This window comes from Bombus pascuorum, chromosome 4 (assembly GCF_905332965.1).
Source record: "Bombus pascuorum chromosome 4, iyBomPasc1.1, whole genome shotgun sequence".
Taxonomy (NCBI): Eukaryota; Metazoa; Arthropoda; class Insecta; order Hymenoptera; family Apidae; genus Bombus; species Bombus pascuorum.
This window is the reverse complement of record NC_083491.1, coordinates 17,955,305-17,979,212: the sequence shown is the minus strand read 5'-3', so window position 1 is coordinate 17,979,212 and position 23,908 is coordinate 17,955,305. Positions and strand designations below refer to the sequence as shown.

At 36.7% G+C, this 23,908-nt stretch overlaps 1 protein-coding gene and 1 long non-coding RNA gene across 17 annotated transcripts in view; one reads left to right on the top strand and one right to left on the bottom strand.

Moving 5' to 3' along the window:
* The window catches only part of LOC132905944 (CUGBP Elav-like family member 2), a 356,624-nt gene that overhangs the window by 53,520 nt on the left and 279,196 nt on the right, over positions 1–23,908 (bottom strand). For all 16 annotated transcript variants that reach the window (XM_060957702.1, XM_060957698.1, XM_060957697.1 and 13 more), the window contains one exon: positions 13,560–13,608. In XM_060957702.1, the coding sequence (XP_060813685.1) occupies positions 13,560–13,608 (49 nt within the window). The remainder of the gene's footprint in view (positions 1–13,559; positions 13,609–23,908) is intronic.
* Positions 1–23,908, top strand: part of LOC132905956 (uncharacterized) — a 323,066-nt gene that overhangs the window by 64,128 nt on the left and 235,030 nt on the right. The window lies entirely within an intron of this gene.

The window sequence follows — 23,908 nt, the reverse complement described above, 5'->3', positions numbered from 1 at the left end:
TGTTATTCAAGCAACTATACAGGACCGCGCCGATGACTATTGGTCGGTTCACGGAGGGCACGAGGTTATCGTTGGCATCGGAGTTTCATGGATATTTGTGGCCTGTCCCTACTCGAACGACGTCGATGATGCATTATTTATACGCGGTCGGTTGTATCGCATACATCGTCATCATCGAAGTGACGCATTATCGATGAGAATCCACGCGTCGACGCTGCTGTAGGAACTTCCTTGAGACGTCTCAGCCACCGGATATCGCCGTTAGAGACAATTTTTATTCGAATTTCCGACCACGATTCCACCGTATCTATCCATTCTTCTGTGTATCTCGAATCGTGCCGCCTCGTAGATCGAATAAATTTGATCGTTTCGTGGATCCCGATTGGATCTGACTCCATTGTGAAATTGTCTCTGGTCGATTCTTTTTTGTTTCAACCTTAGATGATTATGGAAATATGTGGAAATTGGTTAAAAATATACCTATATATATCTATGAATTACGTACTCACGTAATGAATGATGATTTAAAGTAATTATCGATAGAATGAAATAGAATATTAAAGTTGAATTTACCAATTACTGATTATACAAGAATTGAGGGATTCGTACAAAGATAGGAAAAACCTCTGTTGCCGAAGAATAACATGTTCGTGTTAACAAGATTGTTATTTTATTAGGGTATCACAATCACTGTTTTCTTAGAGGGTGATTTACATATAGATATGACTCAGTCTAATAACAACAGTAGAGGCGAAGAATATGATATCTTCTAGTACTTCGTTGTTTGTATCTCTTTTGTACTTGTATACGTTACATGTATGGTTGATTATACCAACTTAATTTGACGATTGTTTAGATATTGATCGAAATGGATACAAAGATCACGACTGATGATGATTGGCGATCCATCGTGTCGTTTAGCTGCAAAACACCGATAAATAATGAGTCAAGGGCATAGATGCAGGCGAAGGAAGCGAAAGACAATGTGCGTGTTCCATTATTCATGGCTGCATTTGCTTTCTTAGTAGGATCTCTTTTCAAGAGGCTCTTTAACATAGAAATAGTACAGCTATTCCTCGAGTAGAAACAGTAATATCCTTTTAGGTAGATTTTTATCGAATCTTCAAAGTTCATCTAGACGACGAAGGTTTTTCAAGGTATAGACGATCGCTAGCAAATGAATTCATTTGAAATGTCTGCTGTTCCATTGTGCGACTGTTTTACTTAAAATTGTTTTCTGCCGTGTTTACGTGTTTATGTTTGCTGTCTCGTTTCTTAGACACACTGAAAATGAAAGTTATAATTTGTTATATCTTGAAAATGAAATTAGAAGCTTATAATTGGATATCATCCTTTTCTTTTGTAAAAACTCATTGGTTGTTCAAATGTCCTGTATATTTTAATATATAATCATTTTTGTTATTTTATAAAATCTGTATTGTATAGTTTCGTAAACTAGCTTCATTCTTCCACTGAAATATAGGTAGTACGACATAAGCTAACGAAAATCGATCAGCTCTTCAAACAAAATAACGAATAGAGCAAGCAAGAGGCGATAATAGGCAAGTAATTTGCGTGAATCGCCGCCGCAATATATTATTCTTTGTCCGAATTACACCTTTTGACTAATTACTATAACTAATGCGCTCGACACAATTATTTGATTCGTTCGTTTTGACACTCCGGCTGTTGTATTTGGCTGAATTTCCAACTAATGGTCCTAAACTACTATAAATCGACCTATCAACGGATGCTGCGATTTCGTGCATAGCTTGAGTCATCTTTCCCTTTTGGCCGACATTTCTCCTATTAAATCTCCCGCTTATATTGTTGCAGGATAGAATTCCTGGACAAAACTCACGGTTTTCGTGCCAACTGTTACATTAATTCCCGCCCACGTCGTGTTTCTTCTACTATCTAGAAGTTGAAGCAGTTTGTCGTTGAATTCATTAAATTGCAATCTCCTCTCCGTCCAGGTATAACAATAAATTTATTGCTATATTACAAATGTTTATGCAACTGTGGAAGATTAAAAAAGCGACGAAACATACGGAATGGATACAGCATACAAAAATATCGATATCACGAATAAAAAGATTTCGTATATAATTATATATCACTCGAAGAATCGATATTTATATCTGAAGTGGGATGGTCAAGAACCACATTGCACTTGGAGATTATTTTTGTTACAACGATAGGAAAACGTGGAACATAGTGAAGTATTACTCTCTTGAAAAAGCAACATACTATGTCTTATACTAGTAATTATTTGCGTTTTGATAGATTATCATACGGTGTAATAGTATGATAACGCTTAATAATTAACAATTAATAAAGTATCATAATAATTAATAATAAACTTGATAATTATAAAATATCAATGCACATGGTAAAACAGAATATGAGATGACGAAATAATTCAAAAGTTGTTAGGTATGTCATATGTGATAACGGGAATAATTTGTGACAATATGAAAGTACATTAATAATCAGTAAAACAATAGTAATGACAGCGAACGACCGCTATTTTCAGCGAGTACGACCAAGTTATATAATTTTGAAGTTTGTTTTCATCTGTACATTTTATAGGCAGTATTTTTCTTCCCTGTATATTTTCTTGAATGTTTACAATTTCACCGTTATACAGATTTTTGATATTTACATGCAGCCTTTAAGCTTCTTTAAACTCTGAAAATCGTGGAAACTGTGCAACTATTAAAAGCTTTAAATATTGAGAATAACACGATATATTTAGCCGTACGGTTTTGATAACTGAATATTGCGTAATTTCTTTGAAGAAAATAATCGTAAAAAGGCAAATTCACTTTTAGGAATGAGAGGAAGAAACTTAATTTCACTGAATTTTATTGACAGTATAGTGTTTTAGGAGAAAATTAATAGAATAAAATTATGTGAATGGTAAGGGAAATGTGAAAAGAACAGAGAGGTTTTACTAATTTTACGTACATAATTTTTTAAACTTCATTTTAGCTTATATGTCCTGTATTTTGTATATTTATACAAGAATTATAGCAATTTACTTTGATTCTAGCGTTGAATGCGATCCATTTTGAACAGCTTATCGCTGCGCTTCTAGATTATCCAACTTATTCGAGACAAAGAAACTGATTGAAATCATTAACAACCTGTCGCGAATAAAATCGAGATAGATGACTATGAATGAGTCTGTTAGGATCGTATGCATTCATGATTAGCTGACCTTCCAGTTCTGTTACGCGAAATGGATTTTCCACGCATGAAATAATTGATGACGCTTGAAAGGCTTTCCTTGTGACCGAATGTAACGGAGAATAATGCATTCGAATTCGCAGCACCTGGTGTAAATTAAAAATACGTCGGCAATAACATGTTTCCGTGTAGTTGTTTCGGGTATGTGTAAAGTGTAACGTGTTAACCAGAAATGGACATCTCTATCAAAAGGATTCAAAAAATTGTACGTTGATCAAAGCAAAATCGCAAACATTAAAAAATAAATGGACTTATGGATAAACGTGAATTACTCTTCGCGTAACGATACTTTGCTTTTTGGTAAACATCGATTATTTTCTTACTTCATACGATATACGTATACACGTGTAAACACATCATACTAAAAGTTTAGAAGCGTATCGTAGTTTCGTAGTTTACCTGGAGGAAACTAAAGATAAATAAAAAACAAATGGGAAGAGAATTCTACGCGGAAGAACAAATATTGTAAAACATTTTTCTCGTATGAAACTTTGTTTTCAACATAGGCTCGTAAGATTAAACGTAGGCTTTTGGTAATAATTGTGAAATTGTATACTGGATTTTTTCAGAACTGTCAGATTTTCTTTGGTCACCGTGGTATTAAATATAAGTCTTTGCTAGTAATTTTACTTTTTAAATAAACATTAAAAACTTGCCATTGATCATTTCAGATTGGCCATTGTTAACAACATGCACCAATCATACAATTACTCAACCTCAGTCAATTTCATACAACCAAAATAAACCACGTCCAATTCCATTAGAATTCCTGAGAAGACTTCCTCTTCCAACATCTCACACACATCACATGCAGAAATAACATCTAGTTCGCTTTCGCGTTCTACAAGATCAATGAATGGCTGGCGTATTAGGTATTTAGGATACACAAATCCGTCCATTCCGAATTCTCTTCGACGTATAATAGGATTTGGCAACCTGCAGCTTCTCAGTTCCGGTTGCGGTACGTTTTGCGAATCGGTTCTTTTCGGGCACGATACTAAACGGTCGAGCGCGATACTTACTGGTTCGACGAGCGACGATTTTATTATGCGGCATCCGTTAAATATTAGCTGTAATACAATATAATATGTGTACGTGTGTGTGTGACGAAGCAACAGTGTACGCGGTGTCGAGCAGCGTTGTGTATAAATATTTGGCCGAGTTCCAATTTGCTTCACCATTCCGCATTGGTCGCGAGATTCGTACATTTGCTTTTCCAACGCCAAAGCCACTTGTAAAGACCACGATGACGTGTTTCATTTCTGAATGCGCCGCTTCCTACCGGACCAAAACGTACAAGGGAACCATAATGACGAAAGAAGATGCACGGCTGCTTACGCACACGATCGTTCTTGTCACGTTTTACTTCTGGATGTTGATTTTTCCTTGATATTTGTGTTTCAATGTTGCTTGTGGTTGCTGTTTTATTCATGGCTATCGATATTTCTTTGATGTTTCATTTACAGATGTTTATTTGCCTATTAGTGTTGCTGATCGTTGGTGTTCCGTGTATCGATGCTAATTTTTACTATGTTTTCTATTCGTGGATGTTATTCGTTGTTACACGAATGTTGTTTGTCATTGGTATTTCGTTCCATTAATAAAGAATAGGCTAATTTTTCTTCGTTCAATGAGGTAACTCGCCGCCACATCGAGAGCTATAAATTTTTCATCAGAAACCGTATCAATTAAAATCACGATTCAACGTTTTTTAATCTCAGCTCGGAAATGCTTGGCGAGATTTAAACGGGAAATACTTTTAGTTGCATTTAATTTGAGAAGAGTATGCGTTTGTCATTTACATCTTAACGAAGGGAATGCATTTCGAAATCCGATGTACATATCCTGTTTCTAAAGGTACATATTTTCAGGATCGATTTACTTTACTTTTTCATAAATGAAAAACACGTAAATACGATTAAATTCTGATAATTTGAAGTAAACAGGTCCGAAATGAATTCGATTTAACGAGAATTCGAATTAAAACCAATGAGATAGCAGTTAACAATTTCTCATTTCATAATTACTTTTTCCTGTTACGATGATTTAATGAAATATGCGCACAAAGCTTTACTTTCAATTCAAAACATAATGGTAAACGAATTCTTTTTTAATGTGGTTAATGATCGGTGATACGATAAAAGATGGGTGGTGGCATTAGCCTGTTGTATTTAAATTTCGGGGCAATGACATTTCGTATACGTTAACTTAATACTGAAATGTAATTCACGTATGATAGTTGATCATTGTCAATAAATGTTTACTACGAATATTGTTATATCCGAATCTGTCGCCAATTAATTTAACAATAACGATGAAAATGATAAAGGGCAATGAAATTTCCAAGAACGTCAAGAGAGAGATCGCCAGTAGAATCTTTAACGCGAGCAAGATCATACCGATGTTCGTCGATATCGAATCGGTAGCCAATTCTCGTATTCCAGCCCGTGGAAGTATCTGCGTGGTTTCTTGGTATTCCGTCTCGAACGAGTGCCAAGTGCATTCGAATCAAATCCGCGAAGCCGTGTATCTTCGTTCACGCGTTCGTTTGCCAGGAGAACGTAGAAATGCGGGGTCGCATCACGTCGTTAATGTTATTCATTGCCGCCAGGAGAGACGGAAACGCGTGTTACATACTTCCGTTACAGGCCCATAGGCCTCTGTTTCGGTAATGCACCGTAATATGTTTCTAATTCAATAATTAATCCGACTAAATTAAAGAACGTGTCAACTTGCCTTATTCTCCTTTACTTTTACCTTTACAATTATTCGCTAGAGCGAAAACAGCAGACATTGATTATGCAGCAAGATTCCAACGAAAATGGACGATTATGTTGTGAGATGTCAGGATTATATCGTAGTAAGTAGTTTACAAAAGTTTCCACAATCTTCATTATTTTACATGGGTTCAAAAACCTTAATGGCCCATACATCAGTATTCTGTGCCCTGCTATTACCATCCATCTCGTCGATGCAATATCGATGCTCATACTACAACGATATTTCTCAGTAAATTAATGAAATAAAATCCTATTCGTTGATACTTTTGTTAAAATTCATTTTCACGTCACCTGGACGTTTTCCAATCGCTCATACTTCTTCAAATCGTACCGCTATTCATGCGTTTTTCCTACAATGGAAGAAATTAATAATGCGTGTTGCGTTTCGTTCGAAACTCGAAGAGAGAAAGGTATCGGATTTCAGATTATTTAAAAGCAAACGCTGCCATTTTATAGAATGACGCACACAAGAAATCCTAGTAAGCGTGGCGTGTAAAAGGTAATCAGGTCGAGTAATTAAAATCGCCGATCGTATTGAACACTCTGACCTATTGCGAGCGACGATTCGTGTCGCCGTATTTATTAGTTTCACGTACCGTTTTCGATTCGCATGGAAAAATACTTGTTCGTCAACGTACACGGTTCACACAATTCATCACAACGATATTATCATATTCCACTGTTATAAACACGGTATTTACACGGAATGTGTTTTTATGCAGACCCCTCGTACCTGGAAACTTATTTTTCACCGAATGGTGTTTGGTTTTTATTGCAACCAGGAGTTCCGCGTTATATGGATTATTGCCGATAAATGAAGCTAAGTTAATAAAAAATAATTCTATAATCGAATTAAAATACCTTTCTTTAAATGTTTAAACAACGACTCACGAGTAAGTTCCCTTCGACCGTTGTTTACACACGGATAAAATATATCTTTGTTTAAGCGTGCAATTAAGCGATTTCTTGGAGAGGAAGCCAGATCTAAAATAGCTTGCCTTTAATGCAAGCGAATAAAGTTAATTTCCAAGTGCCATATTATTCCGTGGGTAAACTTTCAATGGACGGTAACGTCGATTTCTTCGCCGGAACAATTTAGAACGGCATGGCGGCGAGCTTGCGAGAAAGTTGGTTCTATTTACCCGTTGATCCTTGTGATCCACTTTTCTGCGGACGGTGCTTGCTCGATGCATATTCAAGCCGGGACGAAACACCGAATAAAGTCTCGTTAATGACAAATCTACCGAGAATAGCGGGATGTGCGTGTTGTTTTAAGAATGTGTTTTAAGAATTCCCAAGCGATTCTACGCGCGCGATGATCTTGGAAACTGGGACGAAGTTTTCAAATAAAAATATAGAAAGTCGTTTGGGGGATGATATCGAACGATGCCTAATGAAAAATGTCCGTTCGTGGAAAAAATTGAACATGCCATATATAATAGTTTTTATCAGTTTGTTTGAGGACATTACACAGGAAGTTGCCGAAGAGGAAATGGAATCGCGCGAAGAGGATAGGACTTAGGGAGTTGCTTGAAGTCGGTGCATGTTCACTTTAAGCGGAGTGTTTGCCAAGTCATGTTTCATTGATGGGGTTTGGAGATTCTTGGAGGGCGCTTCGCGACGAAGAAGCCGAGGCGAAAAATCAGCGTGTGTTTTGCATTATAAATTCGGTGGTGAAGATATGCCGACATATCATTTGTTATTCATCAGGTTCCCTATGCTTCGCAAATAAAACGTATTAATACCTTGGACTCTTTTTCTAATTATAATTCTTTTAATCTTAGTCTTCCTTTTATCAAAGTGGCGTTCAGCGACGTTTGGTCGGGCTAACACTGGGGTATTTGTTAAACTAATGTGTCTTAATTCAAAAATTAAAATTGAAAAAAGATGAAATTATACGAATATGAGTATTGAAACTGAAATTTAAACGTTGACTTTTAACAGGGTTTTAAACTGGCCCAGTTTGTGGTTTCTCGAATATGATTGCATATATGTATGTATTCACTGCGGCGTAAAGTAAGCTAAAATACGAAGAGTAAGAAGAAATACATGTGAAGCAAGAGAAATGGATCTCGGCACCTATGTAGCGAGTAGAAAATGAGCCAAATGAAATGAAAGTACCTGCGTTGAAGAATACGGTATATTAAAGGTATAGTTTTCGTAATTTTTTAATCAAACAGATGAAGAAAAGCGATTCGTACTTTACTTTTACTCAATTTTATAAAATTCTTCCTACCATACCACTATTTAGAATTTGAATGATAAAAATTTAAAATTTAAACATTTTTAAACTACACCGAGCAATACCGTACAATTTGGTGTAATCCTTTCAAGAATAAAATTTGTTAAATGTTATAATGTTGAAGCGAAAGAACTCAGTCGTAACATTATCAGCTAGTAACTCGTAAACTGAAACTTCAGTTGCTTCTTTTGAAATGGGTCTCTTTTTTCATTAACAACTGAAGCCTTTCAACGGAATTTTAATCAATTATCTCAACTAAAATTATATTTATATTTATTGCTACAGAAAGGTACGTTTCAAGATACTATTTTCAAGAAAAATATTTACTTTCTTATTAAATAAACGGTATTTTGTCATATTTTTCCTATTATAAACAATATTTCACTACCTGTTTTATTAAGCTGAGAAACAAACATCCTTTAGATCAAAACGTAAGTGAAATCGCGTCTAAGCGTTCATGTTTATATAAAAAAAAGGCTTCAAAGATAAAAAGGAAGTATTATTCCGTACGTTTGTTCCATTTCAGCATGCAGAATCGTCCCTTTTCGGATTACGTCTGTATAGTTTAATTGTTGAAGTGGTCGACACTTCTAAGAAAACTCTACCACTGGTCTTTAGTTTTCTCAAGCACTGAAGTCATCGATAGCGCATAGACAAAAGACTGCGTCGAAGGCAAACCATAAACGGTACACATGCAACGTTGGCTTCAGGGCTTTTCAGTCATGGGGTAACGCTGCTAGCATGCGGATCTGGATCAGCTCATATTGTATTCCAAACTTTGTACTTACATTTTAATATTCAACATATAAATATATATATTTTCCACTTTACAATTTATCCACGCGTTCCTTTGTATTCACATACATCCAATAACATTAATGATATCTCATTAATGCATATTCATTTTCTTTTGTTTCGTTTTGGTAACCATGCGAGAGCAGCACCTTTTCCTAAGCATATTATATTAAATACCGTGTCAGAATTCAATATGCTTCTTTTATTGCTTATCAGTTGCTTGAGAAGAATCGTAAATCTGTATAGAACACACCGACAAACCGATTAAATCCAATTTATCAGAAACGAGTTTGACGATTGAACGATCTAACTGGCTTAGAAACTGCAATCCTAGCATGCGTGTTTCCGACAGGCCTGTGAACCTTGCGTACAGTTAGCGAGATCATAAAATCGGTCAAACGATAAAGTTTATATTTCGATTCCCGAAAAAGCAATTGATGTAATGAACTCGAATGAGAATTGTGGGTTGCTTTGCAGTATATTTACAGAGAATAGGAATAGCATGTAATAGATTCGAAAAGGGGGTAATGATTCTGGGTGAAAAAATAAAACGAAACAAAAGAGTAAAATTCGTTCATCCAAGGCTTAGTTTCCGAGAAAATCGAGTTTGTAAATTTGTCAAGTATAGTAGATCATCGCTCGATATTTTAATTTACGACCTTGGCATATCGTTTGTACCGATTGTACAAGCAATTCTGTTCGAGTTCGAAGTCGTTTGGTTTTCGCTCGATAAGATAAGACTTATCGGACTCGCACGTTTGACCACGAACGGTAGGTTTCTTCGTGTTTCCTGATCTTATAACGATGAGAAACATTTCACGATATAGCGTGCTTACTGTCCACGTTCCGATTATGCTTGCAGTAAAATCGATTCTCTCTCGTGATTTATTTCGACGTGATTGGCTACGTCGATGGCCGATAGCGATATTTCATGAAGCTGCAATCGTGAAATTAGAGCTCGATAAACGGTAAGAGTTATTGGCGTTTAATCGACCAGCACTTTTAAATATTTTAATTATTTTTTTATGAAAATATCGAACATTACTATATTGTTTCATTACGCAAACACTTTGTTATCTAAACACTTTTTTCTCCCGATAAGTTCAGATAACGGAGGTACTTACCAGTATATTTGAAAGATAAATGTAATATTAATACGATAAATACACTCCGAAATAAGCAAATGCAATTAACATATTAACCTTTTTTGCACTATACTAGTATTTTTGATTGCAACAATACTATGTTAACATCGACGAAAATGTTGGCACGAATAAGATGAAACCGTGTTTCTGTGACGCCTGGTGAAACAGGTTATATTAGGCACATTTCCATAATACTTAATCTCCGTGAGTTGTGAGTAATGCAATCCTTGACGTTGCACAGGAATGACGTAATTACGATTACCTCCGTGAAACGAGTCTGACTGCAATTTACGTCAGTACTTCTCTCCTTTGTTTCAATAGACGAGATGCTTTTCGAGTTTCATTTTCTTGAAGGCAATTGCGATAGGTTCTGTTAGTTAATAATTAATCATTCAAGTTGTGGATGCTAGTAGAGCTTACGATTTGCCTGACAACCGTTTCTCTCAAATTTGTTAACAAAAATTTGCAAATTTTAATTCGATCTAATGTCGCTATCCTTTGTTTTCTATATTCTAATTACTATAGAAGTTGCGTTTGTGTTAAATTTCTCTCTCATATCACACGCATTTTATGAAAGTACTCAAATCTGAACTGCACGCAGTGAAAGTGTTGAGCGGATTTTAATAATCCTCTTAATACTCCCAATGTATATTCTCAAATTAGCTATTGTTTATATATCTTATTAAATTTAACATAATTCGCAATTCTCATAATGCTCTATATGCTCAAACAAACAAATTTTTCCATCCAAGGAACTAACTATGACATATAGTTAGAAAATTCAAAAGACAAAGAACGACAAATCACCGTAACACTTTTATGTCCTCATCAACGAAATCTCACTAAATGGTCCGACCAAAACTAAAAAGAATTAAAGGCTTCGCAAAAAAAAAGAACAAAAAAAAAATAGTTTCTGTGCTTTACCGAAAAAAAAGATATTTAGCAGTTTTAATAGTTGTTTAAAATAGATTTCACGTTGTTCGTTATACATACATATTACGCAATTGTTGTGAATGTTATTTGCAATTATATCACAAAAGTTTTTTTCACGAAAATATAACTGAATTTCTCAAACAAGGTCGACTCTAAAGATTCAGCAGAATTTCAAAGAATTTTACGCAAAATCGACAAAATGGAGTACATGAGGAGATGACGTAATCTACGCGGAACGATCTTGAGAATGGATGGAACGTGGATGAAGCGTAACACGTGACCGAGTGTGTCGTTACTTACGGGAGACACAGTGTCAGCCAAAATAAACAGAATGTCACGGGTATAAATAAAGCTTTCACTCTCATCGTGCACTTCTTTGCAAGCTTCTCTTTCTTCTTTCTCCTTCTTTTCATCTTTCGTGTCTCTTTTTTGTCGATTTGACGTAGTTAGACGTATCGGAGGTCGCTTGTTGATCAACGTGCTTCCTGTCGGAACAACCTTAAAAAACGTCCATCGTGTGTGCCATTAACGTGAATAATTATAGCTGCAGCGACAATTTGGTGGATTTTTCTCAAAGTAATTCCTTGTCATAGACATAAAAGTTATAAAACAATTAAAATTATGATTGCTTGAAAATTGTTATTTCCTTTCTGATTACTATCTCTAATTTTAGGACCTTTTTGTAGTTTCCTTTTTTCACTTGTTCGTGAGAATTTGATTGCATGTTTTACATGCATGCTGACAATAATTGGATCTCGAAGTTTTACATGTAATCTGCATTTACGAGAGGACCATGGTGTCTTCTGCCAAGAAAAATCAAGCTGCATAATCGCGTATGATTATATACATTTACATTCATCGAAATATGCCTTTCGCTTAACAAGAGAATGTTATTTAAAATGTTAATTAAGATCAATTTAATAAAGGGAAATATATCGTGTAAATTCTTTAGAAAAAAAAAGCTACGTTTAATTTCCTGAAATCATTTTTCAACACTTTTGACGGACGTTTGATTCCTGTACACTCTACGTGGTTGGATTGGCGCATCAATTCTCGTGATTCTCTTCTCGTGATTCCCCGTCACGTGTACCTGTTATAGCCGCGGTTTCTGGATTGTGTTGTAAAAAGAAAAAGAGACAAAAAAGCATTGAAAAAATGAGCGCAATCTCTGATCCAGCTGGGGTCGCAGCACGTGACGGGTGTCGTTAATATTTCATTAGCATTCGTTTTTCGTCGTCCATCCCGATCTGCCGTGGACAATTTTTATTTTGTGCACCCTGCTCGAACTACGATGGCCAGCTTTTCAATGTATGCATTTACGCCACGATTGCTTCGAAAAACTCGTCTACATTTACGGAATTCTTTCCTCTCTTTATGCTACAGTTAGTGTTAGAAGGTTCCGAGTTATTTAACCTCGCAATATGACATTACGCAATTCTATTGACACTATACTGAGAAATTATATAAGCAAGCATGTAAATAAGAAAAAGTAGAAGGAAAAATAGTTGAACAATATGATTTTATAAACATTTTTATGCTATGTTATATCAGCTTCGAATAAGTTTATAATATCTATTTCATTTTTTCAAACAATAAGCCGTAAATTTTCTTTGTATTCGGAAAGGGATATCTGGTTACGAATGATTCAAAAATCATAATTCTTTCGGAATTTGTGACGATCAAAGTTACGAATCAAATCATTGGATAAATCAAGACAAGTATAAGATATGATCATGGGATGGAGTTCTCATCCCTCCTTGTTTTCGGTATTCCGTCTTAGTTTCTCGCTGTCTACGTTACTGCGACGACGGAGAATGTGGTTTCAAAGCTTGTTCATTAAGTAGTAATTAATTGGCTGAATTGAGAGGTTGTGGAGATTGCGTAGTCAAAGAAGATATAATCGAGTCGCGGAGCAACGAATAAGGAAACGACGAGCACTTTTAGGGAAAGGGAGGAAGAAAAGTGTGGCTTGAAGACAATGCTCGAGAAACATCGCACAGATAATAAACGAGAGGCGGGTCTATCGCGTCTTTCTTACTCGTGTCCTTTACTCTTTTCTCTATTTGCCATCAGACTATCCGAGCTTTGACGATTGCAAATTCTTATTCTCGAGGCTCGAGCAGTAAGACAAAATATATAACGTTGCTTATATATAAAAATATGAATTGTATATGGTGGCTACGTTAGATAGAAGGAGATTTAACCCTTTATGATCAGACGGTACTGTCATTTATATTAAAATGCAAGAAAATACGCTTAGAATCTAAGGCTTGTAAATATTACCTTCCTTCGAGATCTTTGTAGTAGAAAAAAAGCTTACAAAGAAGCTCATATTTAAACAAAGAATAAAATGGAAGAGAATAGCATAGAGTTTGAAGTTTCTTCGAAACGAGATATTGAATTTTTACTCACCGTTTCTGTTTTCGCTGTCCGCAGGTTTCATCTGGATCGGATGGCGCATCTGCAAGAAAATAGAGAAAACGATTCGATTATTTATGCACGAATTCGTAATGTCTTTGCACGTAACACGAACAGAAATGTTTAACTTCGCGTAGCAACAATAGTTTATTATTAAATAAGGTCTAGAGAGATCGTGTTAGTCTTATTCTCGAGATAAGCGTGTGCAGATCTTTAGTTACTTTAGTTATTAACTTTTGGAGTTTTATTTGCTATACTTTGTACATCTTCTGTATGCAAACGATCGTCGATAGAAATGGAATTTTGTTATTTTCATCAGTTTACGATAAACGATATCGACCATTCGTAGTTATAATGAAGTAAAATTATGTTTTTTGCCATCCATTTGCAGACATTACTGACTTAATTTGTATAATATTAGTTATTATACATATAATCTAAGACATCTAATCTGCTGGTAGAAAAAAGTTGCAGAAAGCTGCAAACAAAAAGGTGAGAATGATAAACTATTCCAGCAATTCGACATTTAACCAAGCCGCGGTTTTCATAAATTTCCTAGCCTGGGAAGTCGCTTATTATTAAAAACAACCCCATCTTCCGTGCATGAACAACAAGACCAGCGACGGACAATAATTTGCACGCAATAGCATGGATTCTTTCGAGGACAAACGCGGATTCCCTATCGAGAACCGGGGCGCGGGATGGGTGTCGTTGTTTCGCATCGATTTGCTTTTGTAAAATTCCTGAGGCTCGCACACGGCCAAGTCTCCTGCGGTGCACGCAGACAAAGGGAATGCACGCGGAAAATTAAATTTCCGTTTCGAACCTGCGCGCTCCCGGCTCTGCACGTTGCTTCTTCCGATTTTCCTTCTTTTTTTCTTTGTCTCTTTTCTTTCTATCTTGTGTACTACAATCAAAGCCTCATGAACACGGCTCACGCAGAACTCTAATATTCAGCCGAGACGCGATCAGAAACGCAGATTCATGGTGAAGAATTTTGATTTTTCTTCAGCACGTTTCGTTTACGTAATTTCCAAATGTCATTACAATTTCTACAATATTTTTACATTTTTAATTTTAATAAAAGAGGAACAAGAATCCAAGTAAGCTACTTTTCTCAAAAATACAATCTCGCATAAAAAAATTTTTATCGCTAAACGATACAAAATGTTATTCCATTTCTGTCTCTGGTTACCGTGCAAATTGTACTGAAAATTTAATTCGTAACGATGTATAGTAAAGTTAGATTAATCGATATTATATTCCAGGTTTGAAGCTGGTAATGTCAAATTAATGAAACTTTGGTGAACTCCTCTTTCGATTCTACGAGTATAAAACAATAAGTGAGCACTTCCGCATGAACAATGAGATTTTCCTATATTTAAACTGCTTTTAGCCGATTACAATATCCATTGAAAGTAATACTCGTTAAATTATTGAATTTACTTAATGTACTAAAGGAGCTGAAAATACAGTCGTCTTTGCAACATGACTTTCAGTCATATTACCGCTAGAATTAGCTGCACAGTAACATTATTATTACCATCAGGAAGAAGTGACATGTATGATATTATACATATGAATATATATAATTATATAAATAAAATATTAAATATTTGAGTAATGATCAATTTCTTGAAAAAGTCGTCTTTACGATCACCTTCCTTCCATTTTTCGTCGAAACATATCAAAACCTATGTTCTTCCCTTTGCAACATCTTTCTGCTCTCTAATATCGTATGATTAATCACAGTATGAAAAACGCTATCTTGAAATTACTCCGGTCGAACGAGCGTTCAAAGTATTAAAATAAAAACGATGAAAAAATTTTCATCCGGACGGACGATAACATTTTATTGATCATGCGGCTCTTTATACATTTCAATATATCCTCTATGAAGTTCGTTCGTTTCATCTGGCCGTATTTCCGGGACTCTATACTTTGAGGCAAAAGAGATAAGAGAAAAAGAGACGGACAGAAAGATATTTAATACGACGTGAAAAGAATAAAACACCGTATCTGTATCGTTCCAGATTGAATACTCGTTAACGATAATTAAAAGTTGAACACGGCCAGTGAAAAGAGGAGGTCGAAGCTTCAATACGAGGCGGAGGCGTAAGTTAATCCACCGGGCAGCAATATCGAGCAGAGTTGATAATGAGAGAGATCCTCCATTGACGTACGATGTTGTCGATCATTACACTTGTCTAGAGATATCTATCCATGATCCCGTCCTAACTAGCCAGCTTGATGGTACCTAAAGCACATGTTTCATTTCCCATTTATTCACGAAAATGGATTAGGTACCAACTGTAGCGATTGCTACAGTTTTTATTCTGTTTAGGGACATGCAGTTTAGAAAAGGATATATATATATAAATAAAATACTATAATAATAACTAATGATAACTAATTCGTGAGTAGTGTGATTTGTACGAGGATAAATTATTAAATTTATCCAGAATACAAGATTCTAAGGACCTTTGATGGGAGAATCGGTGATTCTTTAATTCGAAAATAGAGAGAGAAAAAGAGAAATGACAGTTTCCATTATTCGGCGAGTACTTTAGAATACTGAATAAAGTATATGTAAAATAGTTAAATCTTCATTTCTTCAAGTATAAAATAGAAAATAATATTGCACTTTCCAGCTTTTATCATACTCTATGAATAGCGAATGCTATTGTATAATAATGGTAGAATGGTATAACGATTACACGTGTTGCTTGGATAGCTGCCTGATAGCTTGAATTCAGCCTACTCTCTAAATCACCGGTCTGATCCCTCGCTACATGGAAATCCGTTGCGTTAATATACCCACGGTAAATTAATCACAAACTGGTGCCACTGTCCGTGTACCATAAGTCTCGCGAATTTATTTAGCGTGCGATGCGTCGTGGCCTCCTAGAGATTTTCGACGACATTGTTACACTGGTGGAGGCAATTGTTGAAATTTTACTATTTTACAGCACCGCTGCATTATGCCGTCCTTTAATAATAGATGCCTCTGTTGCTGCGCGCGTCTTCATTTCGCTTACATCGTTTCATTGTCATCGCGAATATTTCTTTTGAATTGACTCGTTTTAGAGATGAAACGCAGTGCATCTCACTTTTCATAATATCTTCAGATTACTTTTGCTTGCAGGGAAAGCAATAGCGCGGAGTTTGAAGCATGTAAAATTTCAAACACGACCATCGATAAGAATCGATTAATCAAAGTTGTTCGCGAGAAATCGGTTCGTTTCAATGTGCAAGAAGATGCCCTTAGAAAACTACAATATTCCGCGGCAAAAGTTCAAGATATTCTATTTGCGAATCTTCTCGATCTTCCAGACACGAAGGAATTTCTCGTATCGCGGTGCGAGTGCCACGAGTATGAAATTCATATCTATGCTAAGCGCGACCCTCGCGTTTGGCTTTAGTGGTTTCTGCATCGTACCTTTATATTGCGCCCGATTCCATGATTTTGTACACACTCTGCTCGCCTCCGAGTCGAACCTCTGTGATATCGATTCGTCGAAAAATAAACTTACCTAGATATTTCGACTTTTCGATTCGCAGCGAGCTTTTCGTCATATTTTCATTTGCCCTTCAATATTTTGCTCGTACGTATTACGGCTGTAAATTAGGTAGATACTTGTTTCGTTTAAGCAAAATCCAACGATATCACTGGATAATTAACAAAATAGGAAGCTATGTTTAACATTTTCAATTCGCTTAATAAACGATTAACTCTAGTTACAACAGATAAGTTATCTTTGAACATTCTTTGCCCTCCAAAAGAGACAAATTACCGCTGAATCTCTCGATTCGATGTATAAAACTAAGTAAATAGTCGAAACGTAAGATAATAACATCTTTCCTTCGACTCGTGTAACTTCCTTAAGCATTCGATGAGATCAACAGGTTCCACTTCGTACGATGCGAATCAGTTCTCCAGCGAGTAGCAGAAGCACCGCAACATCCGGTCACCGGTAGTTTCCTTAATCCTCAATCTCGTTTCGTTGGTAACACCATACGAAGGTGTCTCGAAATTCATTTGAACCCTGTCTAATTTCGTTCTCTTGGCTGCAATTTCCAGTACACGCAGCCCAAGCATCGTAATTCCACTGACCTTCCGGACAAAGCATCCTCTTCCTGAATCGTCAGTCTGCCGCCGACTCCGACCCTGCTCCTCTTCGTTTCCGTCGATCTCACGGCCACGAAACAGACACAGACGCGGGTAGCAGAGACGTGGATAGCGCAGTGCAATTCGATTTAAAGTTACACCCGCTGCTTACGTATTCTCGTTTTCCGCTCGTTTCCGCGGCTTCTTTATCCTCCTTAGCCGCTCGCGTCCAGACTGCTAAAGCAGCAATTCCGCTTCCTCGCGTCCTGCGCGGCTCGTGACTTTTAATCTCGACCCCATTTCGAATGGCTGCGAGAGGGTAATTTTTATAATCTTCAAGGGAAAGAGGAGGAACGGGCGCGTGACAGAGAGATAAAAAAACAGCGAATTTAAAGTTGCACTACTGCTGGGCTTGGTGGTCGCTTTAAATAGACACGAGACGCCAGATATTCTTCTCTTCGCCTTTCTTCGTTTTTTCTTTTTTTTTTTTTTTTATTCTTTTCTTCGCATTTTTTTTCTTTCATCTTCTTGATTTCTTCCTTTTTTCTTCCAACTCGCGTTCTCGTAGAACTCTTCAATTTCCCCAGTCACCCCCAATGGCGGCGAGTACGCCCTCCGGGCCGTGCAACTACAAAAGTGCTACTTCTCACTTTCACCGTCTGCTGACTCCGACTCCGCGACTTTTAATCTCCGCCACCCGCGCCTTTCGTCCACGGGATATACGTACTTTTATGATATTCCAGCGGGCAAGTCGGGGAAAAGGCGCGAATAAAGGGAACGGATAAAGGACGACTTGGACCATGGGTGGAGGATGGGGACGGGATTTAAAAGTTACGTCGACGATGGCAATACCGGACGAGGACCACTAGCTTGCAGGAATGCGACGTCATACTTTGCTACGTCGAGAACGAGGGAAAGCCAATGTGAGTTGGAGAGGATTGAAATTGATGGATCAAGTTCCAGGGAATTCGTTTTCATCGAGCTGCTGATATTTATGTATTTATAGGAAATTTAAATGTACACAAGGTACAGCATGTATATAACGTGCAAAAATATCCAAATATTCAAAAGAAAGTTATACATAGTATTATATTAAAAAAGACGGTCATTTAGCATAGCCGAGTAACTCGATGTTAGGAACTTACGAAAGAATACCGGGGGAATATTGCCAGACTGCAAGCAAAAAGATTTAATTTACTTATTCAACATTTAAATTATTATAAGAGCCATTATCTTATAACTTTTCTCGACTTTCCACATCTGGACATAGAGAGGCGAGATAAATTTAATTAGCGAGGAGATTAAAACGACAATTAGCATGCGAACGCAAAGTTTAAGCCGTGGATTTTTTGAATTTAAGGAAAATTTCCCGGTAGAGGTTGTTCCGATGTGAATTTAAAGGGTTTTTTAAATCGAAATTATTCCTTGTCCAAAGTAAAGCCTTCTATGCAACGGCTAGAATAAACACTTTTCCCGTTGAATGTATCTCTACGAAATGTTTTAACTGCGGAATATAAGCATGAAATGTAATGATAAGACAACCAAGAATCTGTTTCTCTTATTTTATTAATTAAGGACGGAAGGAAGAAATCAAATCTCAACTAAATCGACACGGATCGACAGGGCGAATTTTGAAAAGTCAAATAATTTCCGTTTTGCTTTATTTTTTATCAATAGAACGCAACAAAGGAAACAGAGATTCGTTCCGAAAGTATTAGTCTTGGCCGACGTAAAACGACGATTCGGTGCGACGTGGCGGCGTACGGATGTCATATTCTATCGGGCCCTTCATTGAGAATGCTGGTTCCGACGTTTCGTATCGTTCGATTCGCGTGGATGCACGTGACGCCCGTATCCCCCTAACCACTACCTGGTATGCAGATTTTTCACGATACTTCGATGACGACGTTCGTCCCGCGATGGCAAAGAAGAGAAGAAAAGCAAAAACGAAACAGAAAGAAAAGGAGGAGAAAAGGAAGGGCGGAGAATCAATCCCCTCTTCCGCTTTTTTCATCGCGTCGACGTGGCGGAACGCGAAACGAATTTATAACTAGCGATACGCGACGATCGTGGCAGAGCCCTTGAGCCGAATTCGTCAATTTTAATATTCGCCCCTTCGACCACCTTCGTCGCGCACCCCTGTTTCGGTCGCCCTCGATGCCTCGCGGCTTGCACCCTCGATCCATCGAGCTTCGACCACCGTCACGATCCTTTTTAGGATGAAATATAGTAGAATTTATGAGCCGACGCGGTATCCTCGATCTGTGGAGGGCGTCGGGCCTGGCTAGGGGTGAAATGTAAAAGAAGCGCGATAGATATTAAAGAGTTGAATATGTCAAATTAGTTGAAATATTAGTTTTGGTTTTGTAAAGATTTTTTTAGACTTTTCATAGGGTAAAGTGGTAAGGATGGTGATTTAGGTGATTGTCTGAGTTTCAAGTCCGTTTTATTAGGGTAACGCATACCAGATGTCGATTATTCGAACAAGACTTTAACGCGTTGACGCATCTTCGCGTACATCTTCGAAACATCATAGTATATATGAAAAGTTTCTTCGGGAAATTTAAAAGGCAAGTACTACGAGAAAACGCTATAATTTTACAATACTTGTTACTAACGTGGTATGATACACGACGTTATGGAGAGTTGTATCGAAGAAGCAAGTTAGCCAGAATAGCAATCGTCTCGACAGGAATTCCAAGGAGCTCACATAAATTTCAATCGCGTAGAACCGATCGCTGTCGTTGTTATCGCGGCCGGAAACGCTCGCAAACATTCACGGTTTCCGGCGAAATCAGTAAACGCGACGACGTTATTCAATTTCCGCGTCGCTCGCGGGCTCCCTTTCGAAAAGGAGTTCTTTTTCAGTTATTGATGTAGGAACGAGTTTTCGAGGGTTTTTGCCGGCTTATCCGCCGTACGATCTCGTCTTCATTTCCGCCATGTCGACGGTCTTCCACCCTCGCGCTCGCGTGCGCGTTCTCGTCTTCGCTGCTTTCTCGTTCGAAACTTTGTACGTTTACGTTTGCGAAATATTCGAGTCCTTTCTTTTCTCTTCTCTTACTTTCTATACGTTCCATTTTCTATGGTATACCGTGAGTACACTTCGACGACGTTATCGAGCCTCGAGTAACGTAGAAGATTTTCATCGTGATGCACGAATTGCACGAATCTTTTTACAATAACGTTGGTCGAAAGACTATTATGTGGGTGTGAGTATTAAACATTAAAGGACAGGATGATTTAAGTATTGCAGATTTGAATTTTTATAAATTATTTCTATATTTTACTTAATAGGAAAATATTATTTAAAATGGAAGTCCAATAAGTCATCATTTCTCTTGGCTGAACATATTTTTCCTACTAACAAATATAATAACTAACAAATAACAAAGATAATTTTTCATTTTTCCAATTACAGTATACTTCTTGGACAAGTTTAAAATATGAATAAAACGTATGATAATTTTTTCCTCGTCAAAGAAAGAGCAGGAATGAAGTTTCCCCCTTTATATATACCATCTTTTTCCCTCTTTTCCCCCTTTTTTCTACCGAAATTACTATGCCATACCTTATTGCTTCCCTGTATCGTTTATATCCCTTCGTTACAGAGTAATTAAAATTCAATGGCGTCCGACGCTAAAATGAAGAAAAAACTGCCGCGAAAACACCAATATCTATGCGAATAGTTATGAACTATAATTTCGCGTACAGCGATTGGCGAACACGAGAGATGGCCATTGGGATCGATTTTAATCGAATTCTCTCAAATGTACACGCGCGTTGAAGAGGGAAACGAAACGGTTCCATTGCACCGAAAACGAAATTGTTTGCAAAGTAAACTGTAATCGTTCAATGATCATGAATTTCAGCAATTTCGTTATCGTTTCTAAAAATCTATAATACGATCGAAAGATTAGCTGCGCGTTTTTGTAACTTTGCTGCTTCTATTTGAATCTATCATGTACGCTATTATATCATTTAAAATAACGTACTTTTCAAAAATTTTGTTTATCGTTGTATTTATTTTCTATTTCCATTGCTACGAAATATTATTTATTCGTTCGATAATTACCATTAACGTTCAAATTGATGTCCGATATACAGACTTTAAAAAATATTCGACGGTAGAAAACTAACCAAAGGATGAAATGGAAATTGTACGATCTTTTGAAAATTCGATTTAAAGACTTAAAAATGGTCAACGATCGTTGACTTTCGCCGGGAACAACGACGATAACAATTACGAGTGATAATTTAATCGAGCAACTAGCACCGACTGTTAGATGCGATCGGATCGGTTGCAGTCGATTGGCCGGATTTCCCGAAATACCAATGAGGCACTAAAAGTGATTAAATTACTTGGCAAGCCAGCACTCGGTAAACTACGCGTGATTGATAAACGTATGCGCGCTCATCTGACCGAATATGCGTTGCGATCATTTATGCGTGACTGACATCTGTTTATTTCCTATAGATTTAGTCCAGCTTCGCAACCGATCGAACAGTTCGTATCAGGAGCCGATCCATCCTCCGTACTATGTTCGATATCTTTGCTAAACAGACGGAAATAAATTAACTTTCTTTGCTTGAAATGCGAAGACGCGGTTATTCGTATTAATTGGGAACTAGTAATTTTGGCAAACGAATCTATTGGAACGAAACAGAAAGTAATCTTGCAATAGCCAGTGTTGCAAGTGATACAACGTAACTTGTATTGAATCGTGAGCTTATTAAGGATGACAGTAATTTCGATCATAGATTATAGATTATGATCAACGCCATAAGCAAGGAACACGTAATCTTGGCGACGAAGTAGTTTGGATGAAAAGAGAATTAATTAAATTCTAAGTGATACAAATGTATGTGCATACATTGCAATTGAAATTTATCCGATCACGTGATTATACCAGTAATTTTACTTCTTACACAACTTTTTTTTACAGAGAGAAATAGATGATGTAATCTTGATATTATATTCCATTACTGTCTTGCCTATCGATTCAATTTCGCTCTATCTGCCAAAATAATTCCCTTAATCCGAAAAAGAAGACAGAGTTCTATGGAAGGAGAGGCAATCTCAGTTTATAAAGGCAATTATCTCCAATGATCCAGCGGTTCGTTTTAGCGGAAACGGTGGCTCAGTCGTTTCGTGAAAGGACGCGTCCTCGCGATCCATTTCCATTTCGCGCTTCTATTCGACTGGGGGGCGGACGGTTCCTCTGGCGTGGCACATTTCTCAGGGAAATGGGAATCGATTTGAAGAATGCCGTTGCGAAACTACAGTTGGCAACACGCCCTCTGCCTGTTCCTCTCTGAGCCTTCTATCGGGTCATCCCTCTGATGTCCTGCTCTCACAGCCCATCTTCATCTTTCTTCCGTTTTCGTTCGTTTCCGATCCGAGTTCTCTCCACTTCTGTCTATCTATTTCTGCGCGTTTTTCTTTTCATTTTTCTTTCCTTTTGCATTATATTCTACTCGTTTGATATTTTCGCAATGTATTGTGTTGTGCCGTTACTTTTTTTTATTATTCAAGGAGCTAAGAAGTACAAATTAAACTAAATACTCAATTTGAGATTAAACAAATAAACAGAATGAACAGTTTTGGATTTTAGTATTTGATACTATATTTCGTGAATAACAGAAGCAAATAATGTGATTTTCTAAATAATTAAATAAATTCTCCAAACAATGGTAACCTACATATCCTACGCAGCGTGTAATTATATGAAATAAACGTTCTACATTTGTAGGTACCTACATACGTATGAATATTGCTATTGCATATGTATTTTGTAATTAAAATGAGACTACCATGAATTTATTATTCGTAACGTAATACAATGAAGTAAGAATAACAGTAATAAGAATAATAAAAATAATAAAAGTAGAAAAATATTTAACATAAGTTTCTTTTCTTTATACATTTATAAAATATGTTATTTCAATTATCGTATAATTTACGTATGTCGTAAAAAAAAAAAACGTAAGGGAGGATGTTTTATTAAGAATTACTACAACTAAAATAACTTCTCGCAAAGAATAATATAAACATTTAATGCATCGGTTCGTTCATCTTTTGTACAAATATTCCAATTTTCTTCCACTTTATCAAATGTTATCCTTACTATTCTCCTTCGATCACGGTACTTGCTCAGAAATCAAAGTAAAACGTTCTACAGATATGTATAACACAGGAGCAGAAGTTACTCCATCGGTGAGAATCTAGAAGCGA